The sequence below is a fragment of the Callospermophilus lateralis genome, chromosome 2 (assembly GCF_048772815.1).
Source record: "Callospermophilus lateralis isolate mCalLat2 chromosome 2, mCalLat2.hap1, whole genome shotgun sequence".
NCBI classification, from domain to species: Eukaryota; Metazoa; Chordata; class Mammalia; order Rodentia; family Sciuridae; genus Callospermophilus; species Callospermophilus lateralis.
In genome coordinates, this window is record NC_135306.1 from 149988714 (window position 1) to 150002584 (window position 13871).

General features: G+C 37.0%; 1 protein-coding gene across 2 annotated transcripts in view; it reads right to left on the reverse strand.

The window, feature by feature from the left end:
- Window positions 1-13871, reverse strand: part of Mrpl48 (mitochondrial ribosomal protein L48) — a 56464-nt gene that overhangs the window by 34606 nt on the left and 7987 nt on the right. The window contains exons 2-3 of one of the 2 annotated variants that reach the window (XM_076843990.2): window positions 10092-10144; window positions 6306-6343 (exon numbers count right to left, since the gene is read on the reverse strand). In XM_076843990.2, the coding sequence (XP_076700105.1) occupies window positions 6306-6343; window positions 10092-10144 (91 nt within the window). Of the gene's footprint in view, window positions 1-5738; window positions 5761-6305; window positions 6344-10091; window positions 10145-13871 lie in introns of those variants that run through there. The other variant, XM_076843991.1, reaches the window with a different exon arrangement.

Genomic DNA, 13871 nt, shown 5'->3' on the forward strand with positions numbered 1-13871 from the left:
CGTACAAACAAAGATGTTGTGTCCGCCAAGTACTAAAAAAAAAAATAAATGTTAAAAAAATTCTCTCTCTCTCTCCCTCTCTTTCTCACTCTTTCTTTAAAATAAATAAATAAATAATAAAATAAAGGTATTGTGTCCAACTACAACTAAAAAATAAAATATTAAAAAAAAAAACAATGTGGGGCTGGGGATGTGGCTCAAGCGGTAGCTCGCTCGCCTGGCATGCATGCGGCCCGGGTTCGATCCTCAGCACCACATACAAACAAAGATGTTTTGTTCGCCGAAAACTAAAAAAAAAAAATTAAAAAATATTAAAAAAAAAAAAACCAATGTGACATAATATTTCACGAGCAAAAAATTAAATAAAATGCTTTGTAAAAGTCGATTTGGGCCACAAAATACAAATATAAATTAATAGTTTTCTAAAGAGCAATCTTGTAATGCTTACCAAAGTTCTTAATTCATAATCCATTGACTCAGAAATTGCAGTTCCAGGCATTTATCTTATAAATGTAGAGACACAGTTTAAAAAGTATATGTAAATGGTTGTTGCAGCATATTTTGAAGTAGCAAAAAACTAAAAATAACCTAAGTGTCCAGCATTAAGACACTATCATACATAGACACAATATGTATCTTCACATGTGCATTAAACTTTCCTGAAAGACATACGAGAGGGACTCCTGAGTACAGTCAAACCAATAGGAAAAAAATGAATAAATGTTGAAACAAGTCACTACCCATTTTTGGGAAAAAGCTTCTAATTCCAGATGGACCACCTATTTAAAGGAAAATAAAATAGCTCAGTGGTAAAGTACATGCTTAGAATGTGCAAGATGCTGGATTCAATCCCCAGCACACACATACACAAGATATATTAGAAACTAATATCAGCGGCTACTACTGACTGGGAAAGACAAAGAATATTTAATTTTTCATCTTATTCTGTTTTTGTTTCATTTATATTTACTTTTACCATGTATCCATTTCATATTTTTAAATTTGTTCTAACTAGTTATACATAACAGTAGAATATATTTTGACACATTGTACATAAATGGAGTATAACTTCTCATTCTTCTGGCTGTACATGGTGCTGAGTCATCCCAATATTGTGATCATACATGTATATAGGGTAATAATGTCTGTCTCATTCTATCCTCCTCCTTCCCATTCCCACTGTTCCACCCCTCCCCTTATGCCCCTCTGCACAATCCGAAGTTCCTTCATTCTTCCCTATCCTTCTCCAATTTCATATTTTTAAAAGTTGATAATTTAAATAGTAATTTTTTAAAAAATCCTTCCTCAGAATATTTATTTGTTCCAAACAAAGTTTGCCTCTGGTTTAAGGATAAGAGATGAGTCTAAGGAAAGGGAATAAAGAAGATTTGAATATAACCCTTGTTGTTTTGTTTTTAATACAAAAATAAAAAAAGATAACAAAAATTTGACAAAATGTTAATAGTTCCCAATACAGGGGTTTTTGAACATATGACTATGTTCTACAGATTTAACAGATTTAAAAGATTTTTATTTTTCTACAGATTTAACTTTCAAATTAAATTAATAAAAACAATCACATGCATGTGCGCGCACGCGCGCACGCGCACACACACACACACACACACACAAATCCTTCCCTCAACCCCATATCCCTCTCCAGCTCCTGAATCTCTTTTCCAATTCAATCTCACTTCTTAACATTGTTTATAGTGGCTTTCTCTAACTCCTGAACTTTCATTCACTTGTCAACTCATTCCACCCATTCCATCTACACAGACTGCTCTCCCTAAGGTCACCAATGATCTCTATGTTGTTAAAATGCATACAGTATTGTTACACTCATATCTTTCCTGTTCTCTCAGCACAAGAAATTGAAACTGTGATATAGTTGACCACTCTTTCCTTCCCAAAACACTCCTGCTGCCTGCCGGGAAACTATACTATCCTGTTTTCTTCCACCCTGTTTTTTTCCATCTTTCTTCATTAGCCATCTTTCTCAGGATCTACTAATCCATCCTCTGTCTTTTCTCCTTAGGTGATCTTATTCACTCTCATGGCTGCAATTAATTTTTTTTTAATATTTATTCTTTAGTTATCGGCAGACACAACATCTTTGTTTTGTATGTGGTGCTGAGGATCGAACCCTAGCCGCACGCATGCCAGGCGAGCGCGCTACGGCTTGAGCCACATCCTCAGCCCCAAATCATGGTTCCAATTAAAATCAACAAAATGATGACTTCCAAACTTATAGTTTCAATCCAGACCTACAGTTTGAACTAAGAATCAGCATTTCCAGTGTCCTACTTAATACCCTCAAAGGCACTCCAATTCAACATGTTCAAACTCAAAATTTTGCCCCCATTCAAATGCAGCCATTCAAAATAATAATGTAGATATTTTTTAGTATAAATATGTTCACCATAGATAAAGTGAAAAATAGAAGATTAGGCTGGGCATGGTGGCTCATGCCAGTAATCCCAGCCGCTCAGGAGGTGGAGGCAGGAGGATCACGAGTTCAAAGCCAGCCTCAGCAATTTAGCAAGGCGCTAAGCAACTCAGTGAGACCCAGTCTCTAATAAAATACAAAATAAGGACAGGGATGTGGCTCAGTGGTCAAGTGCCCCTGAGTTCCATCCCTGGTAGCCCCCCTCCCAAAAGAAGAAGGTTATAATAATGTTTCCATTATTATAATATACACACAGAATAAGGGAAAAAAATATAATATGTTGTGACAGACAGAAAAAGAGCAAGCAACCTGTTAAGATATTGCCAAGGGGCTGGGCTTGTGGTTCATTGGTAGATCGTTCGCCTAGCACATATTAGGCACTGGGTTCAATTCTCAGCACCACAAAATAATAAGTAAATTAAATAAAGTTATTGTGTCCATCTACAACTAAAAAAGTATTTTTTTAAAAAAGATATATGACAAAATATTACATAATAATCTTCTTTTTTAGTTTCTTCCTGAGTGTGGTGTGGGTGCGGATGTGTTTTCCATATTCACAAAAAGAAATGCTTTTTACTTTCTTTTTTTTTTTTTCATTAATGGCGATTGAACCCAGGTGTGCTTTACCACTGAATGTTATCCCCAGCCCTTTCTACATTTTGAGACAAGGTCTTGCTGAGTTGCTGATTTTGGCCTCAAACTTATGACCCTCCTGCCCCAGCCTCCTGAACAGCTGGAATTACAGTGCCCCCACACCTGGCTGCTTTTTATTTTTTTATTTTTATTTTTTTAATATATTTTTTTAATTTTTTAGTTTTTGGCAGACACAACATCTTTGTATGTGGTGCTGAGGATCGAACCCGGGCCGCATGCATGCCAGGTGAGCACGCTACCTCTTGAGCCACATCCCCAGCCCTGCTTTTTAATTTTATAATCATATATTCTTAGTTTTTAAAAATTCTCCTGATAGGATGCAATATAAAATTCAGAGTATCAGCTATGATGTTTTCTTTCTAAACTGTTGGAACTGAAGCTTTTAGATCTAACTTCCAGTTTGTAGGAAGGGGGCAGAAGAACATGTTATGCCATGCCATGAGAAAATAAATAGACAAATCAGAAGAAAGGATATTCTTTAAGATAAATAGTCAAGTCTCATCAAAAACATCACTGTTGGACTTGGCATGGTGGTACATGCCAATAATTCCAGTGACTCTGCAGGCTGAGGCAAGAGAAAGGCAAATTCAAGGCCAACCTGGGAAATTTAGCAATACCCTGTTCAAAATAAAAGAACTGGGGATGTAGCCCAGTGGTGGACTGCCCATGGGTTCAATCCCCAGAACTGTTTTAAAAAACAAAAAACAAACAAACAAACAAAAAAAACACTGCTGGGCTGGGTGTGTACCTTAGTGATAACCAGAACACCTGTCCATCAGGTGTAAGGCCCAAAATTCAATCCTCAGTATTAAAAAAAAAAAAAGAAAAAAAAAAAAAAATCCGGGCTGGGGATGTGGCTCAAGCGGTAGTGCGCTCTCCTGACATGCGTGTGGCCCAGGTTCGATCCTCAGCACCACATACAAAACAAAGATGTTGTGGTCGCCAATAACTAAAAAATAAATATTAAAAAAAAAAATTTTTTTTTTAATTTTAAAAATCACTATTATCAGAAAAGAAAAGTGGCAGAACTGTTCTAGATTAACAGTGACAAATGGCAAAATGCAAAGTGTGAAATTTCAATCAGAAAAGAAATTTGAAGGATAAATGAGAAAATGGATAGAATGCTAGATGATATTATGGCATTATTATTAACTTTTTTTGAGAGAGATAATGGCATTATGTTTCTTCAACAGAACACAGAGAATGTCCTATGCATGCTGAAACATTTAGGGATGAAATATCATATCTGATAAGGAAGGTTAACATGACAAAATATTGATAGCTAAATCTAAGTGGTGGGTATTGAAGTGCTCACTGTAGTATTCTTGAGAGAAAAAATATTTCTTTTTTTTTTCAATTTTTTTAGATGTTGATGGACCTTTATTTTATTCATTTATTTATATGTGGCACTGAGAATCCAACCCAATGCCTCATACATGCTAGGCAAGCATTCTACCACTGAGCCACAACCCCAGCCCCAAAATTATTTCCTATAAGACTGTAAGCTTCTAAATGGCAAGAAATAACTATATCCTTGTTTTTTATTATTTTTTTTGTTTTATTTTTTTTTTTTTTAGGGGTACTGAGGATCAAATCCAGGGACTTGCACACGCAAGGTAAGTATACTCCAAGTGAGTAACTACCATGCTACACACACATCCCCCCAGACCATATCTTCTTCTTCCTTTTTTTTTTTTTTTGTGTGTGTGTGTGCGTGTGTGTGTATGTGTGTATGGTTCTGGAGGTATTGAACCTATGGGTGCTCTACCACTGAGATACACCTCCAGTTCCATTTTTCTTTTTTAATTTTTTATTTTTGAAACAGGTTCTCACTAAGTTGCTGAGGCTGGTCTCAAACTTGTGATTCTTCTGCCTCAGCTTGCAGAGTCACAGAAGTATAGGGATGCACCACCATGCCCAACCCCAGCCCATATCTTCTTAATTTTGTATCCCTACCACCTAACAAACACCTTGGTACAATATATGTTTACTGAGAGAATGAATAAATAAAACCCGTATTTTGAGATACTGGGTTTTGGGTCCAGTAGCAGTGGTGGTTCCTCACATTTTGTTACTATCCTTTAAAATAATTAACATGGGCTGGGGTTGTGGCTCAGCAGTAGAGCACTCGCCTCACACATGTGAGACCCTGGGTTCGATCCTCAGCATCATATAAAAAAATAAATAAACAAAATAAAGATATTGTGCCCATGAATAACTAAAAAAAATAAAATAATTTACATATGTAAAGCCTCTTACACTGTCTTGCCTAGCAGGCACTGAGTCAGTTAGTTCCCTTCCTCACTTACACATATCTTTATCTCTAATACTATTCAGTCATATGACAGATAGCATTAGACTCTAACAATTGCTTTGACATTTGCCACATGCTACACAGTAAAAATGGAAAGTAATTGGATTGACACAGAGAATGAAATTAGCTGAGCTGGGAGCTGGGAATATGTCTGTGATAGAGTGCTTGCCTGGTATGCATGAGACCCTGAGTTCAATCAACAGCATGGCAAAAAAAAAAAAAAAAAAAAAAAAAAAAAGAAGAAGAAGAAAGAAAGAAAGAAAAGAAAAGAAATTAGTTGAATTGGGCTGGAAATGTAGTTTAAAATGGTAGAGCACTTGCCTAGCATGAGGTCCTGCCCTGGGTTTGATCTCTAGCACCACAAGAAAGACAAAAAAAGAAGTTAGTTGAATCAATCAGATTAAATGGACATTAGTTCTAGATAAAATATTGTAAGAAAAACCTTAGCTTGTGGGCCTCAAAGATAGGTCTGAAACAGTAACATTATTAACAGTAACAACAGAAGCTAACTTTTTTTGAACACTTAAAAAGCATAGCTGCTATTATTATTATGCATTTTATTTCACTGAATCTTCAAATAGTTCACTGCAGTTTTTTCTAGAGTTATCCCCATTTTTTTTTAAATGTGGAAACAAGCTATAGAGAAGTAGCCAAAGATCACAGAATTAGTATGTGGTACAGGTGGAATACAAACTTACTATAGCACACTCACTCTTAACCACTACTTCAGGTTTTCCTTCATGGTTCATTCTATGCAAGGGGTGGGACTTGGTCTCTGCTACTATTCTCAAATATGTGGTAGGCATCCTTCTAGGCAAAATTATTATAGAATGCTAGAATAGAAGGCCACTTAAAGTAGGCAGACCATACAAGGAAATAACCACTTACCTGCAGAATAAGTGGGATTCTCTCCCAAAGCTCTGAATCTAAAGAGAAGGAGAAAGTATGTTTAATTCAATTAGGTATCCACATTTATTTGTAAAGTTACCAAAACTTCTATGCTCCTCAGGATATGCCAATGCTAGATATTTCCTTATTCCCTCCTTCTACAAACATTATTACACTTCTATCATTATATGCCAAAGTGGCAGCTCCTAAGGATGCAAATATAAGTAAGATATCTCTGTGTACGTGGGAATGATGTATGGACATAAATGCAAATATAGTACTGATCCAGAACAGAAACATGGACAAGATTCAGTACAAGGACTAGAGATGTGGCTCACTGGTAGAGTGCTTGCCTAGTATGCACAAGACTCTGGACTCAATCCCTAGCACTGAAAAAAAAAAAAAAAAAAAAAAAAAGATCCAATAGGACACACAAAGCAAAGTATGGTCACTTCTACCAGGGAGGCAGAACTATTTGAATTGAGTTTTTAAAAATGAGGAACTAGGGCTGGGGATGTGGCTCAAGCGGTAGCGCGCTCGCCTGGCATGCGTGCGGCCCGGATTCGATCCTCAGCACCACATGCAAACAAAGATGTTGTGTCCGCCGATAACTAAAAAATAAATATTAAAAAATTCTCTCTCTCTCTCTCTCTCTCTCTCTCTTTAAAAAAAAAAAAAAATGAGGAACTATGTTTAATGGAGTGGCACAGGCCTGTAATCCCAGTGAGTCTAAGGCAGGAAGATCCCAAGTTCAAGGGGCAGCCATAGCAATTTAGCAAGTCTCTATTTCAAAAAAATGAAAGGGCTGGGGATGTAGCTCAGTGGTTAAGCACCCCTGGGTTCAATCCCCACTACCAAAAAGCCAAAATAAAACAAAAATAAGGAACTATGGGCTGGAGGAATAGTAGATCACTTGCCTACCATGCACAAGGCCCTAGATTTAATCCCCAGCACAGAAATAATTAAGTAAATAAAAAGGAACAGTTGTCACCGTGCACAGTGACGCATGCCTATAATCCCAGCAGCTCGGGAGGCTGAGGCAGGAAGATCGAAAGTTCAAAGCCAGCCTCAGCAAAAGGTGAGGCGCTAGCAACTCAGTGAGAACCTGTCTCTAAATAAAATATAAAATAGGGCTGGGGATGTGGCTCAGTGGTTGAGTACACCTGAGTTCAATCTCTGTTACCAACCCCCCCCCCAAAAAAAAAGAACTGTTGTCAATTATTTAGCATTGCAAGAAAAGCATTCTAGGCAAAAATATGAAAGGGTATGTTTGGGGAACAGCAAGCAGCAGGATATGAATGGAATTTAAGCAGTAGGGAAGGAGGCAGGGTGAAAAGATAAAATTGGAGAGGTATTCAGAGGCCAGGTTATGAAGAACTCCATATGCTATGCTAAGGAGTTTGGTCTTTACTCTCTATAGGCAATGGGATGCTCTTGCAGATTTTAAGCACAGGAATGATATCGAGCTTGAATTTGGAATGGGAAGCAGATGAGTGATAGAATAGGAAGAAGTAAGACTGAGTCAAAGAGAACAAGTGAGGTGGTTCTTGCCATAGTCCATTATTAGAACAGGCTCAGGGAGGGTGTGGTTGCATACACCTGTGATCCCAACTACTTGAGAGGCTGAGGCTAGAGGACAGCAAGCTTGAGAGCAGCTCAGGCAATTCAGCAATTTAGGGAAACCCTGTCTCAAAGTAAAAAAGGATGAGTGAGGATGTAGTACAGTGGTAATCCCCAGTACTGCAAAAAAAAAAAAAAAAAAGTAATGACAGCTGAAGCCAGACTATAGGAAAGAAAATAATTTGGCTGTGATTGGCTGACTAGGTAACTGGAGTATTTTAGTTCCGCCACCTCCGAGGAGTTTTTTTGTTTTTGTTTTTGTTTTTTGCTTGTTTGTCTGTCTTGTGGTGCTGGAGATTGAACCCAGGGTCTTGTGCATGGCATGGCAAGCACTCCACCAACTGAGCTATATCCCCAGCATCCCTTCTAGGAGTTTTAAAACTAAATTACGGTATAAATTGAAGAAAAGCAAATCTGTAACTGAATGCTGACTCAACCATTCCCAAACTGAGACCTTAGGAAAGTTGTTTAATATCACTGTAACTCAATTATCTTTTCTCCATAATATAAATAATAATAGTACAATCTCATGGGACTGAAAATTTATCTTAAGCTCTGAGTCAGTTTCCTCTATTGTGAAATGACAATATTTATATCTGTCCTGTTAGTGTTTTTGAGAAAGTTAGATGTAACATGTAAAGTGACCAGCATGGCCTTAGTAAGCGCTTATCAAATAGTAGCTGAATGACTAATGATGAAAAAACAGATTGAAACAGAAAAGAAATAAGAAAAAGGATTCGATAAAATGTGAGGACTCCTAAAAATCATCAAGTCTTGTGAATGTCCAGAAAGACAAGCAATCCATTGTTTTACATCCTGTGCCTACTACTCATAAGACACTTGATAATTATCTGCTGAATAAACTACCAAATGCAGTTCATGAGCATCTAGAGAAAAACAATGGGGAGGATGTACTCTATAAGCAGTTCAGTAAAACAACAATTTGGGTTGAACCCTAATTCTGACTCATATTAGCTATGTCATCTTAGAGCAAGAGATTGACTTCTCTGGACCTCAATTATTTATGTAAAAAATTCAGATACTATCACTCCTTTTACCAGGTGAACATTTAACAATATTTGTTAAATGTTCACTACCAGACTTCATTCCAGGTCTTAAGAATTAGGCAATAACAAAACTAATGAAGACTTTATCCCAATGATGTTTATATTCAGGGGAAGGGTACAGAGAGTTTTTAAAAAATTATATGTGTAGAATACATTAAAGAGTAATATCTGCCATTAAGAAAAATAAAGCAAGGTAAAGGGATAGAGACTGATAGAGGTATTTTACATACAGTGTAACAGAAGACTTCTCTAATGAGATGATGTTCAGGCACAAATCTAAATAAAGTCAGAGGGTGAGTCATATGGATATCAAAAGAAAGAATCTGCAAAAATCTGGGGTGGGAAAGTGCTTAGATCATCCAGGAATAGGAAGGCACCAGTGTGGCAAAGCTGAATAACTAGCATAAAATGAGGGAGCAGATTACATAAGGCCTTATGGGCAATGGTAAGGATTGTAGATTTTATTTTGAGTAAGAGGAGATACCACTGGAAAATTTTGAGCTGAAGAGTGGTAATTAAGCTAACTTGGTTTTGAAAGAATCACTCTGATTTTAGTGTGAAGGAGAGAAGTTAAAAGTAAACACAGGGAGATCAGTTAGAAAAAAGAGTGATGGTAGCAAAAGTGATGTGAAGATAAAGAGCTGCTCCCCAATGGTTTAGCAAAACAGAAAGCATTAGGCTAAAAACTGGAGGTCAGAAATGGCTTGATTTAGCTGGGCACCATGCCATATGCCTGTAAACCTAGGAATCTGAAGGCAGGAAAATTACAAGTCTGAAGCCAGCCTCAGCAATTCAGAAAACAAAACAAAACAAAACATTTTTATAAGTAGAGAGCCCCTGGGTTCAACACCACAAAAAAAAAAAAAAAAAAAAAGTCTTCAACAGGTTTTGTTGAAGAATTAGGTATAAAATAAGAGAAATAACAGTGACAAGGATTAGAATCAGATGACTGGAACTGCCTTTAACTGAGAATGGGGAAGAAGTAAGATGGTAGGGGATTAAAAATGCTTAGTAGTCATAGAAGCAGACATGAAGAAAGAAAAATGCTATGTGAACTATGAATGCTACTGTTAGCTATATTTGTTACTAATATCCTTACCTCAAGTGGGAAAAGCCTTGCTTAAAAATGGTGTTGTTCCGCAGGCACAGCACCTACAGCAAAACAGCCATGTTAGGACAATCAACCTTGCACAGGACTTCCAAGTACCTCTTTGCAAAGAGGCTGGAAACCCCCAGTACACAAACCAAAACATAGTATCCAAAATTTCTTACCTAGCAAAGAAGGTAGCCTACAGTTAATGCCAAACATGCAAGCAACCAAAGTAATCATCTTTCCTAAATGCTGAAAAACAAAAGTCCTCTCCCCTTTGCTTTCCCATCCTGTTTCCCCTCTCCAATTTGATCCATGTTTTTCTAATATCAACCAACACATATTATGCATCTACCATAATAAAGAGGGGCTTTTAAAAATCTTTAATTCTCAAACACTACAAGACAATTTTATAAATGAGGCAATTGAGGTCCAGAAAGATTATATTCCAAAAAAATTATGGTTGATAAAGAGGCTAAGAGGACTCTCATTCCAAAGGCTATGCCTCTATTACAGCACATTGTCTCTTTCAAAAATAATTATAATAATAACAATACTGAGAGGTGACAGTAGTAACAGCTTTCCTCCTTTATTTAAATCTCACTCTGGAGCCTGGAGAAATGGCTCAGTGGTAAAAAGCTTGCCTAGTATGCACAAAGGCCCTGACTTCCATCCCCATCATACACACACACACACACACACACACACACACACACAAAAAAAAAAAAAAAAAAAACCTCATCCTGCCCAGCTAGCACTCATTTGGAAGATCAGAAGTATCCTTTTTTGGTACTGGGGGATTGAACCTGAGACACTCTACCACTGAGCTACATCTCCCCAGCCCTTCCCCAGTTTTGTTTTGTTTTGTTTTATGCCAGTGATTCAACTCAAGGTTGCTTAACCACTAAGCCACATCCCCAGCACTTTTTATTTTATATTTTGAGACAGAGTCTCATTAGATTGTTTAGAGCCTCGCTAAATTGAAGTTGGCTTCAAACCTGCAATCCTCCTGCTCTCAAATTACTGGGATTACAGGCATGAGCCATCATGCCCAGCCCCTAGCCCTTTTTGTTCTTCACTTTGAGAGAGTCTCATTAAGTTGCTGGCCTCAAACTTGTGATCCTCCTGTTTCTTTCTTTCTTTTTTTTTTTTTTTTAAAGAGAGTGAGAGAGGGAGAGAGAGAAAGAGAGAATTTTAATATTTTATTTTTTAGTTTTCGGCGAACACAACATCTTTGTTTGTATGTGGTGCTGAGGATCAAACCCGGGCCGCACACGGGCCGCAGGCATGCCAGGCGAGCGCGCTACTGCTTGAGCCACATCCCCAGCCCATGATCCTCCTGTTTCAACCTCCTGAGCTATTGGGATTACAAGCATGTCCCACCACACCTGGATCAGTAGTATTTTTACTAAAGCAATATTTAACATATAGGAGGTCTCTTTGTGAACTAGATAAGAAATACTAAATGTCTATCCTTAAGGTCCCACTAGAAGAAATAATTCGTTCAACATGTAAGTGTGAAAAGCTCATTTTGCAAAACTGAAAAATCTGAGAAATTTTTTCTAGTCAAGTGGAACCTAAGGAAACATGATGACTACATATAATATTCTAGATGGGATCCTGGACCAGAAAAAGATAATTTTCAACTTAGGAAATCTGAATAAAGCAGACTTTAGTTAATAATAATATATCAATATTGGTTCATTAATCATTAAAAATGTATCCTACTAATGTAAAATATTAATAATAGAGGATATGCGTTATATATGAACTTTACCATTGCTGCAGCTTTTCTGTAATTAAAAACTATTCTAAAATAAAGTTTGTTTTTAAAAGGCTTTTATGTGTCAACTACTGTGCTAAGTTTTTCTTTCTTTCTTTCTTTTTTTTTTTTTTTTTTTTAGTTGTAGATGGACACAATGCCTTTATTTTATTTGTTTATTTTTATGTGGTGCTCAGGATGGAACCAGTGCCTCACATGTGCCAGGCAAGTGCTCTGCCACTGAGCTACAACCCCAACCCTACTGTGCTCAATTTTAAAGAGAATATAAAAACAAAATGTTAACAACATGAATGAACTTTGAAAACATATTAAATGAGAAGTGGGGCATAGTGGCACATGTCTGTAATCCCAGAGGGTAGAGAGACTGAGACAGGAAAAGTGCATGTTTGAGGCCAGCCTCAGCAACTTAGTGAGGCCCTCAGGAATTTAGTGAAACTCTGTCTCAAAATAAAAAATAAAAAGGACTGGGGATGTAGCTCAGTAGTAAAGCATCCCTAGGTTCAATCTCCAGTACCAAAAAGAAGAAAAAAACTAAACGAAAAGAACCAGTCACAAAGGACCAAATATTGTATAACTGCATTTCTATGAAACATCAGATGAGGCAAATTTATAAAGAAAAGTTGTATATAAACAATTGTCTATGGCTAGAGAGTATGGGAGCTGGGATGACAACTAAAGGGTAAAGGGTTTCTTTTTGGAGGGATGAAATGATACCCTTGTTTTAAAGAGTGAAGCAATACCACCTATTTTACGTGCAGTCAAAATAGGTGACATGCCCAGTTATCCCACTCCTCAGTTTATAACCAAAGGACTTAAAATCATACTATAGTGACATGGCCACATCAATGTTTATAACAGCTCAACTCACAATACCTAAACTATGGAACCAATCTAGATGCCCTTCAACAAATGAATGGATGAAGAAAATGTGGTATATATACACAAAGGAATATTACTCAGCTTTAAAGAAGAATGAAATTATGGCATATGCAGGTAAATGGATGGAGTTCGAGAATATCATTCTAAGTGAAATAAGCCAATCCCAAAAAATCGAAGACCAAATGTTTTCTCTGATAAGTGAATGCTGGTCCATATGATGGGCGGGTAGGAAAGAATGAAGGAACTTTGGTTGGGAGAGGGGAGTGAAGGGAGGGGAGTGGGTGTGGGGTGGGAAGGACAGTGGAATGAGATGGACATTATTACCCTATATATGTGTGTGTATGTGTGTGTGACTCTGCACCATGTACAGCTGGAGGAATGAGAAGTTGTGCTCCATTTGTGTACAATGTGTCAAAATGCATTCTACTGTCATCTATAACTAATTAGAACAAATTTTTTAAATTAAGAGGAAAAAAATAGATGTCATGAACAATGAGCACACGTGGCAGAATATCCAGGTGGAGATAGCAGAAGTTCTTAGTTTTTGCAGTGTTATATACATAGCTAAGGATCTGCTCAAAATCATGAACTTTCTTCCTAGACAAATGCCTATAGCATGGTTTTATAAAAAGTTCCCATATTACTTCAAGAAATTCACTGAAACTCTTAACTTCACCCAAGGATCTCTATGCTACACTAAGAGACACCCACAGGCAAGGGTCATCTCTCAGGCAATGGTGCACACTCAATCAAAGTTTGTTTTGGTAAAGAGATAATTAGAAAGTAGCAAATGAATAATAATCATGGCTACTATTTACTAAGCACCAATATCTATTTTGTTCCTGACTTAACTCTATCTCTGAATCATAATAACCTTAAAAGAAATATTACTGTCTCCATTTTCTAGTGGAGGAAAGTGAGATTAAGTAATTTACTCAAGTAATTTCCTATCAAACCTATGTAGGATTATCAGTTTCTCTGACTCCAAAGTCCATAATTTCTCTTCTATTTTATACCATCTCTCAAACAAATGAAGGGGTGATACTTAGGAAATCATAAGGGCAAAAGATCAGACTTAAGAAAAGTCTCTCCGTGAACGTGAGGCCATTAGAATTGGGAAGAACATG